At 42.3% G+C, this 15,396-nt stretch overlaps 1 protein-coding gene across 1 annotated transcript in view; it reads left to right on the plus strand.

The window, feature by feature from the left end:
* The window catches only part of SH3RF3 (SH3 domain containing ring finger 3), a 413,174-nt gene extending 399,371 nt beyond the window's left edge, over nucleotides 1-13,803 (plus strand). Inside the window, exon 10 of the mRNA XM_050921775.1 lies at nucleotides 11,253-13,803. Coding sequence (XP_050777732.1) covers nucleotides 11,253-11,421 — 169 coding nt within the window. The 3' untranslated portion in view covers nucleotides 11,422-13,803. The remainder of the gene's footprint in view (nucleotides 1-11,252) is intronic.
* Nucleotides 13,804-15,396: the final 1,593 nt, after the last annotated feature.

A 15,396-nucleotide genomic window follows, 5' to 3' on the forward strand; every position in this document is an offset into this window, starting at 1 on the left:
TGTTTGTGGGAAAGAGGCAAAGTTCGGCTTGAATGAGCATCACTGCAGTTCTGCTAGCCTCCTTTTTTTTTTTTAAGCCATCTGAGTCTATAGATTGTCCAGCTGTTTATTAGAATTAGAAAAGTCAGGCCCCTCTGTATATTAAAAACCAGCCAAAACATGTATAAGGCAGCTATGGTGCTCACTGTTAAAAAGTCTGCATTCATCAGCAGATACAATGTGCTTATCACACAGTTATTTCCTATTCTAAGTATAGGAGAAAGCTGTGGTATCTCACACCACTGTATGTGGAAGCTGTTGGCAATTGCCACTTTTAAATGGTGATCATTGCCTATTAATAATCACAATGGATTGTCATGCAATACTTGGTATACTGCGTAGCCCTGTAAGTGTGCTTGCCTATTATATCTGGCCTATTCTGCAGTAGCAAACAAGAGTCTTTTTAAAATTTATGGTCACTTAATTCATTACTTTCACTTAAGTCACTGAATAAATTCATGGAGGTTAAGTCCATTAATGGCTATTAGCCAGGATGTGTAAGGAATGGTGTCCCTAGCCTCTGTTTCCCAGAGGCTGGAAATGGATGGCAGGAGAGAGATCACTTGATCATTGCCTGTTAGGTATTCACTCCCTCTGGGGCACCTGGCATTGGCCACTGTTGGTAGACCGATACTGGGCTGGATGGACCTTTGGTCTGACCCAGTATGGCCGTCAGGGCCAGCACTTCCATTTAGGTGGCCTAGGCAATCACCTAGGGCACCAGGATTATTGGAGGGCAGCATTTTGCCGGGAGGGGGGCGGCAGGCAGCTCCGGTGGACCTGCCACAGGCGTGCCTGCGGGCGGTCCACTACTCCCACAGCTCTGGTGGACCTCCCACAGGCACGCGTGCGGCAGCTCCACCAGATCCGCAGGACCAGTGCGCGGGGCAGCAAAATGGCCGTGCGCCTAGGGTGCTAAAAACACTAGCGCCGGTCCTGATGGCCGTTCTTATGTTCTAAGTCATTACATAGTGTCCTGAAGTATTTTTATTCCAGAAGTGGCTGATAACTAGCATAGAGAATAAGACCAGGATTCTAGAGTTTGGCAGTCCGCTCTGCATCTTGTTATCCATAAAGCTGCAGATTTTGCCAACCCAGAGAGAGGAGATAAGGTGGCCACACACACACACACACACACACACACACACACACACACACACACACACACACACACACACACACACACACACACACACACACACACACACACACACACACACACACACACACACACACACACAAAACAGGGAAGAAAAGAGAGAACAGAGTAAACAGAGAGAAATGCAAAGATATCAGTCCTTGTCTGTTTGCAAAGTTACATGGATTTAAGGTTAAACCAGTTTAAAAACTGGTTGAGTTGAAGGGGTGCAAAACCAAGGACACTCTTAATTTGACATGTATCAATTGAGCTTAATTCAGTAGGGAAAGTAAAAATCTCACCTTGAATTAAACCTGTGCAGCCTTGACATAGACAAGGCTTCAGAAACAAATATGAGAGAAGCAAGAAAGGTATCCCCCCCAGCATCTTTTGTGCTGTCTGTTGTGGCACTGCTTTGAAAGCACCATTTCAACGATGCGGAGAATTCCTAAGGGTGGACTTAAGATGCTGGTGCATATCCCATATTTTCCCAGTCTGACATTGCGCCTAGGGATGGTGCAGACAGTGAAACAGGTGACCAGTGATACTTGTATTAAGTGCAGTGACATGGAGTAGTGGCAGAATGAGAGGGCCATAGGATGAGTTCTGTATGATCAGTGTTATTACAACTAAGAACAAATGGATCTATAGAGACAGAATGCTTAAAATGTTACAAATATTACTAATTGCAATATGCAGCGGTAAAGAAAATTTTCTGATTTTAAGCATTTTGATTTCCTGAGTCTAAAATCTGAAAATAAGCTATAATTGAAATAACCTTAATTATACACAGCAGTCAAGATTCTCTAATTGATTTATGAATTAACTTCCATGTCATTGGTGTATCTGCATTCCTTAACTGATCATATGGTTGTTTATGCCTATAATGGAGAATATTAATTACCTTCACACTCTAGGAAGGATAGTGCTTCGTCCTGGAATAATCTGAGCAAATATTTTAAACCCTTGTCTTTTCGAAATTCATCCCACATCCATCTGTGCTCATTAAATCACCAAATTGCTCAGAAGGACCAAATTATTTTTTTAAACAAATTACATTTTTGAAACCGCTTGTTCATTTCACATCTGGCAATGGAGGAACTTGTGCTCAGCATCTCTGAACTCTATATTTTGCTTGTTTGCATGGCAATGTATTTCATCTCCACAGCAGGACCAATTCTTTATTTGCATGGATGGAAAATAAAGATTGGAGAAACAGATTTTGATGCTGGATGAAATTTAAAAAGAGAAAAAAAAAGCTGCAAAACATTTCTGTACACTTAGCAGCTATACTTGCCTTTTAATTTCCCAATGCCCCTCTGTGCACATAGGGACAGTACACTGAAAGATTGGAAGGAGTAACACATTCCTTAATATTTACAACATTCCAGATGGGGTGCATGAAGCCTGCAGATCCAGGGTACTTCTTCCATTAAAACTGGCTTACAATTCCTGTACTCACTGCATGCAGACCACAGAACAAAACCAAGCATTCGACATTTGCACCATATCAGAGGTGCCTCTAATTGCTGACAGCTTGTTTTTCACACAGTAAAGAGGAATTCTGCTCCATTACATAGCAGTCCTTTGTGCACAGAAATTGCAGCAGATCAGAAAGAAAAGTGAGGTTTACCTTATCACAGACAGTGCTATTTTGATAGTCGAATTCCCTTGGCATATGCAGATAGGGTGGGAAAGAAATTTAATTTTGACTTCCTATATTTATGTATTTCTAGAGCCTGGTTTTGGTTTGGGGGAGATTAGGCTGGAGAGGAAGGCACATTTGTCCTGGCTTACCTGTGTTTAAACCAATCTGCTAGGATTGTGAGGTTTATCATCTGTTACTGCACTCTGGGTAACAATTTTCCCACTGTCTTTTCCTAATGCCACTTTACCTCTGCTGCTGTATGCCAGAAAGCATAGAGTATTTCCAGCAGCTGAGATGAGAAACTTCACAGCTGCTACTATTGTCACTGTGTTGCATAGGTTGACTAGTGAGCGTTGCTAAACTGAACACCATTTTAGGCTGCATATGTTCCAGATATTCTCATCTACATGCTGCTACTGTCAGTTTCCCATGGTACAGGAACAGTACAGCTGTTCCTGAAGTTGGGTCTTCTCTACAGTAGCACACTGTACTGATGGGGGAGTGCAGTGAGGAGTTCCTGATCCTGCAGCTCTTGCTCACATGACCAAGTCCCATTGGCATCACCCAAGCTACTCACAATGAACAGCGGGGGTAAGATTCAAAGGTCTTTCTAACAGCATTAAGGCTAAATAGGCTGCTCGTGTCATTTCACTGGGATCACTCTAAATGAAAGAAGGACTTTCATTTGCTTTCTCTTTCAGCAAAATATAAATGCACACAGGGCCGCCCCAAGCAGCAAAAAAAAAAAAAAAAGCTGCGATCGGAATCTGCAGCTCTACCGCTGCCACTTCAGTCTTCGGCGGCAATTTGGCGGCAGGTCCTTCGCTCCAAGAGGGAGTGAGGGACCCGCCGCTGAATTGCCGCAGAAGACCCGGATGTGCCGCCCCGCCGCCCCAAGAAGCTGCTTGCTGGGCTGGTGCCTGGAGCTGGCCCTGAATGCACATACAGCAACATTGAGAAGATTAGGGTGTGTAAATGAGAGTATTTAAGTGTGTGGGTATGTGACAGAGAGAGAGAGATCCAATGCTCTGCTCAGTGGTTGGCATTGTGCCCAGACACAATCAACTGTAAAACCGTCATTTACTGCATTCTCAAGTCTTAGCACGTGAAATTGTATGGTAATAATATTATCATTACATTCCCCCACTCCTCCCACTGGTACCTGGTCTTCATCCCTGGGCTTCTCCTCTAGTCACAGTCTCTCCTTTCCCAACACCCTCCCTGGCTCCTTTTCCCAGTCTCCTGTTTCCTAGATCTTTGTCCTAGTCTCTTTCCCCAGCCAGTCCCAATCTCAGTCCAGCTCCTGATCTGATCTGTTTCCCCTCCTTCCCACCAAGGTCCGCAGTCTCCCCCAACTCCCAGTCCTGGTGTCCTGGCCCTGCCAGTTTTAAGGCTCTTCCCCTCCCCTACTCTGAAGGAGAGTGCCAGTCCACCCATCCACAACTCCCAGTCACAGTTTGTATGCCCACTTTAGCCTTCAGTCCAGTAGCATCAGGCCATTTGTCAGATCCCTGACAAAAAGATCACACTCTGCCAAATTTCAAGTCCCTGCTCCAAAACATGGAGGTGCTAGAGCAGCGATAGGCAACCTATAGCACGCGTTCTGAAGGCGGCACACGAGCTGATTTTCAGTGCCACCGGTCCGCAGGGCTCTGCATTTTAATTTAATTTTAAATGAAGCTTCTTAAACATTTTGAAAACCTTGTTTATTTTACATACAACAATAGTTTAGTTATATAATATATAGACTTGTAGAGAGAGACCTTCTAAAAAACATTAAAATGTATTACCGGCACGTGAAACCTTAAATTAGAGTGAATAAATGAAGACTCAGCACAGCACTTGTGAACGGTTGCCCACCCCTGTGCTAGAGCTTCTCAAAGAAAAGATTTCCAAAAAAAATTTTACTATTGCAAAATGACAGATTTTTCCCTAACCTCCTTCTCAGAAATGACTGTTATGGCTGAAATTTAAAAAAATAATAATACATAATAATAAGGAGTCTGAGGTAGACAACCCCACCTCCCTCATGGAACATTTCAGCTGAAACGGTTAACGTTTTGCAAAGTTATACGTAGCTGAACACAAAATCTCATAATGGGAACTGTCAGGCAACCTTAATAATAAATATACTACCAGACCTACCGATAATTGTGATAGACATAAGGCTGTTTGCATGTCTAAATTATGAAATTTTTAATGCAGTGTGACACTGACAGATTCCAACATTCTTCTGAGTTCCACATAAGATGAAAGGCTGTGCCATAGATGAAAGAAAACCTACTATTGCATAGTAGTGGTCAGGGAAAAGAGGAAGGAAGGAGGGAAGAGAAAAGCAGAGAGGAATAGAAGTATGCTGGGATTCCCTGGAAAGAGGGGGCCAAATCTGGGGGAAGAGTGGGAGGTGATTTAAAATGATAGGACTAATGTAGATTTTAAACTCTGTTACTGGGAAAAACAAATCAAATGCCACCGATGGCATCGCAGGTTTTGTCTGGAATGATTTATGATGTTTAGAAACCCCTCTGTGGCAGCAGTGCCATGTGATTCTTTGGTTTGTACATTGGAACCTCAAAAACTCTCACTTTCTTTGTCCGCAAATCCAAGAATCACAGAGGAAAATATATAGCCTGCCCACCCCATGTTGCAGCAAAGATTTCACAGCAATGTGAAAATGAGATCTTTTATTACTGAGATTTCATTATTTTTATTCAATATGCTGATAGGTTTACTGTGAAGTATCATGATTAATTAAAATTAAATGACAATTTTTTAATAATTGAAAAAAGTACATTTTGTAATGCAGTCTCCTGGATTTATTTTTTAAATCTTTAAAGAAAGCCTCTAAAGAATCCCTTGTTACTAGGATTGCCACCTTTCTAATGGCTAGTAACCAGACCCCCAAGACCCCCACACCCGTTCCACCTCTTCCCCCAAGGCCCCACCCCTGTTCTGCCTCTTCCCACAGGCCCCGCCCCTGCTCCACCTCTTCCCTCAAGACCCTACCCCCTTCTTTGCCTCTTCCCCGGGCCCTGCTCCCTTCTTCACCTCTTCTCCCAACGTCCCACCCCTGCTCCACCTCTTTCCCCCCTAGATTAAAAAAAACAGACATCAGGGCTTGTCAAATGGAACCTTCACACACAAGCCGAAATCCAGACTGTCCAGGTGAAAAACGGATGGGTAGCAACCCTACTTGTTACAAATACGGGATTGCCAACATTGGCAGGAGATTGGTTTTGATATGCTTGATAATCTTTCTTGCTAATTTGAAACATTTAGTAAATTGCAATTGGTCTCTCAGCCATTAGTGAGATTCTATTCTGTATTTAAAAAGATGGACTTGACATTAAGATACCACTCTATAAACCAGGGCAAGTTACCCAAGGCAAGTTATGTCTTTCTCTCTGCCTTACTTTCCTCATCTGTGAAATGGGGTTAAAAATACCTCCCAGAGCAGTTGTGAGGCTTGATCCCATGTTTCCGTAAAGCACTCCAAGATCTGGAACACAACTGCAAAAATGCTGTTAATGTATATTCAATTGAGCTGAGTTCAGAGAGCTGAAGTTTGGCATCGTCTTTGCTAAAATTGTTCCAGTCTGATAATTTAATTAATCAACATTGAAGCAGAGTGTCTGAGATAATGTGTGCATTCATTTGCATAATAGCTGTAATTGGCAAAACCTCACAATATAAATGTGGCGGTTCTGCAAATGTCAGTAAGATAGACTGTTTTCTTGTAACCAGCGAGCAGCACACACTTCAGCCTCTGTTATTTGCTTTTCCAGACAGGAAAAAGTGACAGCTAGACATACTGGCCAAGAGAGAAGATGACTAATTGATTTTTGATGGTTCTTGACACGGATATATATTCTACATGACTATGTTGCTATGTCAAGATAAAACATTTCTAATCAGGTTTTAGAGCAGAACTCCCACTTACGAGTAACAGGATCTTTGGCCCAGCTGCAGTGAGCAGTTCCTTTAGCCAGATCTAGCAATTTCACTGTCACGTGTTTGAGTCTGTAGATTCACAGCAGCCAGCAGGCAGCCAAGCTGTGGTTGCAAAGAAAATTAACTCCTGTCATTCAGTTTCAAAGAGACCCTTGATGTGGTATCAACCCACTGGCAATCAATTCAGTGAATTTAGGGTAATGTTGTACTTTGAGATTCTCCAGTGCGTATTAAATTTAACTATAAGATAGATCATCGTTTTAAATGAATACTGGACTGTTATAAGCATCAATTGGAAATGAATGACCATGCAGCAAATGCAATAGGTAGTAATCTTCAAAAGATGTTTTGAATATCAGTTGGCTTTTCTCTATCTTTACTGTATTCATTGCTTTGCAACTAGCGAGACCATTACTGATTGATAAATGCCAGCTGAAATGACATGCTGAGGCGGAGCACCCGAGCTAGACTCATGTTCACTGTCCTATACACACATCAGCTTGGGAATTTTCTGATGAAACTGGCTTTCACTGGAAAATACCAACTTGCTCAAACCTAAATGTTTCACAAAAACCTATTTTTTTTAAGCTGCACCATCTACTCAGGACACTCCCTACACTAACACCGGAACAAATCAACATACCTTAGAGCCTCAACAAGGGTTATTCTATCTACTACCCAAGATCCACAAACCCGGAAATCCTGGACACCCCATCATCTCGGGCATTGGCACTCTCACTGAAGGACTGTCTGGATATGTGGACTCTCTACTCAGACCCTACGCCACCAGCACTCCCAGCTATCTCCATGACACCACTGATTTCCTGAGGAAACTACAATGCATTTGTGACCTTCCAGAAAACACCATCCTAGCCACCATGGATGTAGGGGCTCTCTACACCAACGTCCCACACACTGATGGAATACAAGCTGTCAGGAACAGTATCTCTGATGATGCCACTGCACAACTGGCTGCTGAGCTCTGTGCCTTTATCCTCACACACAACTATTTCAAATTTGATGACAATATATATCTCCAGATCAGTGGCACCGCTATGGGCACCCGCATGGCCCCGCAATATGCCAATATTTTTATGGCCAATCTGTAACAACGCTTTCTCAGCTCTCGTCCACTCATGCCCCTTCTCTACCTATGCTACATTGATGACATCTTCATCATCTGGACCCAAGGGAAGGAGACTCTGGAAAAATTCCACCACGATTTCAACAGCTTCCACCCCACCATCAACCTCAGCCTGGACCAATCTACACGGGAGGTCCACTTCCCTAGACACCACGGTGCAAATAAGTGATGGTCACATTAACACCACCCTATACCAAAAACCTACTGACCGCTATGCCTACTTTCATGCCTCCAGCTTCCATCCTGGGCACACCACACGATCCATTGTCTACAGCCAAGCATTGAGGTACAACCGCATCTGCTCTAACCCCTCAAACAGAGACCAACACCTACAAGATCTCCACCAAGCATTCTCAAAACTACAATACCCACATGAGGAAATAAGGAAACAGATCAACAGAGCCAGACTTGTACCCAGAAGCCTCCTACTGCAAGACAAACCCAAGAAAGAAACCAACAGGACTCCACTGGCCATCACATACAGTCCCCAGCTAAAACACCTCCAATGCATCATCAGGGATCTACAACCCATCCTGGACAATGATCCCACACTTTCACAGGCCTTGGGTGGCAGGCCAGTCCTCGCCCACAGACAACCTGCCAACCTGAAACATATTCTCACCAGTAATTGCACACCGCACCATAGTAACTCTAGCTCAGGAACCAATCCATGCAACAAACCTCGATGCCAACTCTGCCAACATATCTACACCAGCGACACCATCACAGGACCTAACCAGATCAGCCACACCATCACCGGTTCATTCATCTGCACATCCACCAATGTAATTTTTTTTTTCGTCTGTTAGTCTATAAGGTGCCACAGGATTCTTTGCTGCTTTTAAAAACCTATTGGTTTTGACAAACTGCCAATTAAACACAAGCAGCTCTTGCTAGCTCAACTGGTGGACTGCTGGGAAGCCCAGGCTCCCAGGGTCCAGGTCTCTAGGGCAGTCTCACTCTACGAATTGCTCCAGGATCAGGAACTCCAGCTGTAGCCAGGACTTGGCTGACAACTCCATAGCAGGGAAGCTTGGAGCCCTGAGAACCCCAGCTCATGCAAGGGCTCTTGGGACTTCCAGACTTGCTGCTGTAGAGCCAGAAGCCTTGGAGACGCAGCTGCCATGCTTGGAGACCCCCAGCTCAGCCATGGCTCCAGGACATCAAGCTCCCCATCAGTCTGCTAGTGCTGACCGGGAGCCTCCAAGCTTGGACTCCCAGACTCAGTTTCATTTGTCAAAACAAAACATTTTGATTATTTCTAAACAATTATTTTATTTGTTTTCTCTTCTGTAGGAAATTTTAATGTTTCCACTTTTTCTTCTGTAACAGAACTCTTTTTTTCAGAATTTCTTGCGGAACAGACATTCCAACTTTGCACCAGCCTGAGTCATGATCCGTAGTTTTTTAACCTAACATAGAATGACACTTGGAAATGAAATACCTTAACAGCTCTGTCATCTCTTTGCAGGCAGGGACCACCTCTTTGTTTGGACTGTGCTTCAAACAGTGAGGACCTGATCTATGTCCAAGGCCCCGAGGCACTACCACACTACTACTATAATATTCACTGGAATAACTGCAAATGATTTTAGGTGAAATTAAAAATTCTTTGTTAACTGTCCAAAGAAATCCAGGACATTGCTCATTTGCAAACGCATACACTAGTGACTCCGTTATTAGTACAGACATTTACAAGCTACTGCATGAGTCAGCAATCTTTCAGAAGTGGTGTGCCGAGTCTTCATTTACTCACTCTCATTTAAGGTTTCGCGTGCCAGTAATACATTTTAACATTTTTAAAAGGTCTCTTTCTATAAGTCTACACATACAACAATAGTTTTGTTATATATTAAAGTAAATAAGGTTTTTAAAATGTTTAGAAAGGTTCATTTAACATTAACTTAAAATGCGGAGCCCCCCCGACCACTGACCAGGACCTGGGCAGTATGAGTGCCATTGAAAATCAGCTTGTGTGCCGCCTTTGGTACGCGTGCCATAGGTTACCTACCCCTGAGCTACTGTATGCTCCTGTGATTTAGCTCCAAGAGCAACCTGGATGGACCATTACAAGGTCATGGGGAACCTTGCCTTAGGTAAAGGGGAAAAAAACAGAAGATTGGGGTGCAATTATTTTAGTTTGAGAAAGAAGATTAATTTCTGTTCCACCCAGCCAGGAATGGCCTTAGGTTTGTGCCAAAAATACCGGCACACAGGTTCTACTGATCTGGGGGGCATACCCACCACACCCAGCAATATACCACTAAATAATCTCTGGCAGCCCCTCGCACTTTGAACTATGAACCTCAGGGGACCAATCCAAACCCCTCTCTAGGCCCCTACTCACTCATTAAATCCTTTGTACCCCACTTCACCCCAATGATATAGTCCTCCCGACCTTCTGCCCTCTGTTGCTATAACCCTCATGTCACCCTGAATGCCAAGCATGCTATCTACCAAATGTCCCACACCATAACTGGCTATGCTACTTATGCAACTGTTTTTGAAGGATACACAGCTGTGTCTTCACAAAGGGTCTTGTCGCTAAACCCAGCTCCAAGCCCAGTTTCTTTCACTCTAAAGATCCCAGAATAGTTTAAAACTAAAGCTGGTTGAATTGGTGAAAACTAACATTTTTGTGAATTTTTTACCACCCAGCTCTATTTAAAAGTGGCGGAATCAATTCTCCTGTGAGCTGCAGCCACCTGTGGAGTAAAATACAGTGCTTGTAGAAAAGCACACCGCAACACTATGCAACAATTTAGAACAAGCAGTTTGAAAGAAACCTGTATGCGGCTGAAACTTCTGAGGAAATTTAGGCCCCAGTGTAATGACCTAAACCGGACTTTGACCAGGATGCTGAAGCTAACATCCCATGTGCCCTTTTCTGAAAAATGCCCTGGGGTCATTGACGATCACATGAGAGCAGGAGCTGTTTTATATCATTAAAAAGGCAGTACCTAAAGTAGCACAGGGGTCCCACATCATCCCGGGGCATTGCTTCAGTTCTGATTTAGAAGGAAGAGTTTGTCATCTATTGAACTCATTAACATGGTCACCTATGGTTTTCCTGGGATGTCTCCCATTTAAATAGCGATCAGCCCTGACCCTGTATAGTTCTTAAGAGGGGACAAGCCCACATCTGAAGAGGTGTGGCTTCAGGCAGATGCAAGTGATCTAGTACATGGGGCAAACAAATTAGCTTGCAGAGCTGCTGGTTTGAATCTGCCACCTGTCTTTCGTGGCTGTGCCCTGTGGAGGGTCCTACTCCAAAAAACATTGTCATACTATTTGACTTGTGTTTGCTAAGATATTCTCTTTTGTTTTCAAAGGTATCGTGTCGTGGTTCCATATCCTCCTCAAAGCGAAGCAGAGATTGAACTGAAAGAAGGTGACATTGTGTTTGTGCACAAGAAAAGAGAGGATGGCTGGTATAAGGGGACATTACAGCGAAATGGCAGGACGGGCCTCTTCCCCGGAAGCTTTGTAGAGAGCTTCTGAGGGCTTGCTTTCTTCCCCATCACTGCTCTCTGAACTGAAAGATTTTTCAGGGGAAATTCCATAGCACAAAAAGAGACAGCAAAGGGAAATGTGACTGATTTCCACTGCCATTTTTACGTCCAAAGACTCCCCGGGCCCTTCATTCTACAGCTCTGGAACCACAGTACCTGCTGTGCTTCCAAAACCATGTGCAGTACATACAGTGGTATGTTGAAGTAGTGCCTTCCACTTGGACTCATAGACTGAGAGGATGCACATTTGGTTTGTATCTAAACTAAACTCCAACTGCTACCCATTATGTAAATTATAGAGAAAATATCTTTTAAAAAGTTGTTATATTGCTGTAACTTATTTGTCAGAGCTGCAGTGTTCTTATTACTGGCCTATGCAAGATGGATTTGGGTGTGGCAGGAGGCAGAATAGGGACCTCTTGAACTGGGATTTTATATTTCCCAGGGGAGAGTGTGGAAAAACCCAGCTAAAGATTTGTGCATTGTTCTGCAAGAAAGAATTAGGAGTCCAAAATGTTAGTGTCATGCTTTCTATATACCTCAAAAATATGCGGCATAAGGATGTCAGGAAGTGTGTTTGTGATCAGAGCTGCATTTCATCTGAAGTACCTGTGAGATGCACTGGGCAGATCCTTGAAGAACTCTGGCTCCATCATTAAATTGCGGTTATTTGAGTAGAAACCCTTTGGTTTATCATCTGTCCATATTATATGCAGCATTTTTTTTGCCCATCCAGTATCCGCCTTTCCATTGCTTTTTATTTGATGTTTTTGGTATGACATACCTTTTTTAATTGTTTGCGGTATTGTTGCAGCTGTGTTGGTCCCAGGATATTAGAAAGGCAAGTTGAGTGAGGTAATACTATTTATTGGACCAACTATTTGGTCCAATAAAAGATATTGCCACATCCACATTGTCTCTCTAATTAATACCTTTTTAATGTAAGAACTGTTATATATGATATATATATACATATATTCCTAACAGATCAGGCATTTCCTGCTTTTCATACATCTGGTGCTTTTATTATTATTTTATTATTAGGAAGATCCTGTTTGGCTTAAGAGAGAGACTGTTAACAGCAACATCAACAGGTTTCACATTTAACATGTGAATTCTGAAACATACTGAAAGTAGATTTCATCAAGATGAAAATTTTTGCTAATACTACATGAAGCAAGAGAGAAAAATCAGATCAGGTGGTGATATATATGTGTGTGTGTAACTCACTTTCATAAGAACATTCTTTATATATAGTTTCTAAAGACCCTTAATAAAGCACAGTAATCTGTCTAGACAATGATAATTATTCAAGAATTGGGAGCATTTCCAGGAGGAGTAATTTTAATTGACTTTTATATGGCAATAAAAAGAACACTGCAGGTTCCAGCAAGCACAGGAATCGTGGAATTTTCCTCTGTCGTTGCATCAGAGAGAAGAGAGCCGAACTGCAACGGCTGTAATTAGCTTTGTCAAAATGTGATTTTTTTACTGTAGAAATGTACAGTTCTCAACACCGTTCTAACCTGGTCAAGCTACAATACAAAATAGATCAGGCAATATAACCCTCCATCTACAAGGGACCTAAAGGTGCAATAAATGTAAAGCAAGTTTCTGCAGTTATTTGTATCAAACAAAGAAGAGAAAAATCAGATAATGAAAGTGTGGGAGTATTTGAAAAAGAGATTCAGTTGTGGTATCCTATAACCAAATCATAACAAAAGAATATTCCTTAACTATGTTGTGCCCTGCCTTTCCTAGTGATTGGCTGTGTGCCCAGAACAGGATATGGTGGTCATTCAAGACTATGTTAGAGTTGCAGTAACCTGGAGATGATCTTAGTAAAAAGAGGAGGGGCAATGGGTGTATGCCGTTACTTTGTTCCCAGTATTTCTTATGCTGAAGGTGCAGGTTTTGTTTTCATTCAAGCCATGTATGCTAGCACATATCAAAACATGTATAAGTGAACATTCCTACTTACGTTGAACTGAATGACTTTGGTCTCTGTCAAATAAGTTTCTCTTCCTGTCATTTGTAACAAACAGATTCCAGAAACACAGTCTGCTGCCAAGTATTGCCTCTTCAAATCACAGAAACATTATTTGGGGGAGGGGGTATTTTTAACGTTACCACATTTGTTCATGTTCCAGCTTGTAATCAGTCATCAGTAAAATAAATGGTTATTGTTAAGAGAAAATTGCCTTTTTATAACCAATAAGAGCTTTAAGAAATTTCTTCTGCAAAAGGCTGATTGAAGACTAGCGCACTATATTTCCAGTCATTTCATCCAAATCGGAAATAGCTCACCTTGAGCCACAATCTGGTCAGCTAGCAAGCTGACAATGCCCCCCAAAAATGTGTTCTATACATGGTATATTTACTGTATCCAGAGAATTGAAACAGGAACCATATTGTATTCAGTCAGATCTAAAATAGTTCCAGATTTCAGTGTTCTAATGCTTAAATCTAACAGGACAAAAGCCGTTATGCAAGAAAATACAGAAATGTCTGTGTAAAATCAGTGTTTTTAATGTACTTTGCAGTCAGGACAATAATAATTTTTAACTATAGATGATGAGGGCAAAATAACCCTTTCAGTCATGCCTGCTGTAAGGAGAAATATTTTTTGGTGTTTGATATTTTGAGAATAGCTGTTTCTGGTCCCCATTTATTGCTTACCATAATAGTCTTGGTTATTGAATAATTTTCTTGGACAAATCAATTCCATGCGAAGAGCACAACTGCAGAACATAAGACTGATCGGTGGTACAAGAAAATGACCCCGTGCCATTTAGGAAGTCTTGACCATGGGAGGGGATTGGCACTTACTGTGATCCATTTTTAAATTGCATACAAAGGAAAGATAGAGGAGGGAGAAGGAGTGCGTGTGCGTTTCCTACAAGAAAAAAAAAGGTGAAAGAATCCTTCTGGCAGCCTCATTTTGTAAAATGCCAGATTTGCTGTTCTAGAAATGGTTTCACCTAATTGAACAATTCCTTTGTACTTTGCACAGCTCAGAAAATGTTTTTTGTTATACCTGAATGTTAACGTGATTTAGAAAATATTGATGATTACGAGTACAAATGAACTACAAGGACTGTGTTTCTGATGCTTTAAATAAAATAAACACTGAGGTCACTTCAGTGAGTTTTCCATCTTTATTTAGATGGTAAAGAGATTTTACAAAACAGGTGTCCTGAGGTTCACAATAAAGGTAGTCAGAGGGGCTCAAATCCTCAGATATTTATGCTCCTAACTTCCCTTCCTGTGAGGATCTGGGCCAATGTGCCTTTGAAAAGGGGGTGAAGGCAGAGAAATGTTAGAAAATGCTATTTTAACATAAAGGGCTTTATTCCACAAACGCTTCTCACACGGAGTAGTACGCAGATGCGGCCAGTAAACAAACCGGCCCGGCCCACCCATGTGCCAAAGGTTGCCAATCCCTGGTTTAGAGCATAGAATACTATTTTTATATCAATTGATGCACTTTCTTCTTCCAAATAAATTGGAGCAAGTGCTCGATAGTTTGTTCTCTTATGACTTGAGCCAACATCTACAGCGGGACCAATAGGTGTGTTGACAACTCATGCACTTGTCAGGTTACTTGTCTCTGGGTGTGGGGAGAAGCTGCTAGATGGGTTTTTAAAAATGTGTCCATGCTGCATGAGACACAAAAGTAGGAATTTGTACCAGTGTGTCAGAAAACTTACCAAAGGCTGCTGGTGTAAATCGGTAACTTAGTCATGCAGTCGAAAGGGGTTTCTCAGAATCACACCGGTGTAACTCAGCTCACAATCCGGCCTTAATGAGGCTACTGGCCTTTCGGTAGTTTACCCTGCTGCTAGGAGACACTCGAGGGGGGCGGGAGGGGCTTGGGGATGGAAATGAGTAGAACTGAGATCTTTTTAGCTCATTTCATAAAATTAATTCAATCTTACAAGGCATTTCTCAAGTTTCTTCTTCA

This window comes from Gopherus flavomarginatus, chromosome 1 (assembly GCF_025201925.1).
Source record: "Gopherus flavomarginatus isolate rGopFla2 chromosome 1, rGopFla2.mat.asm, whole genome shotgun sequence".
Taxonomy (NCBI): Eukaryota; Metazoa; Chordata; order Testudines; family Testudinidae; genus Gopherus; species Gopherus flavomarginatus.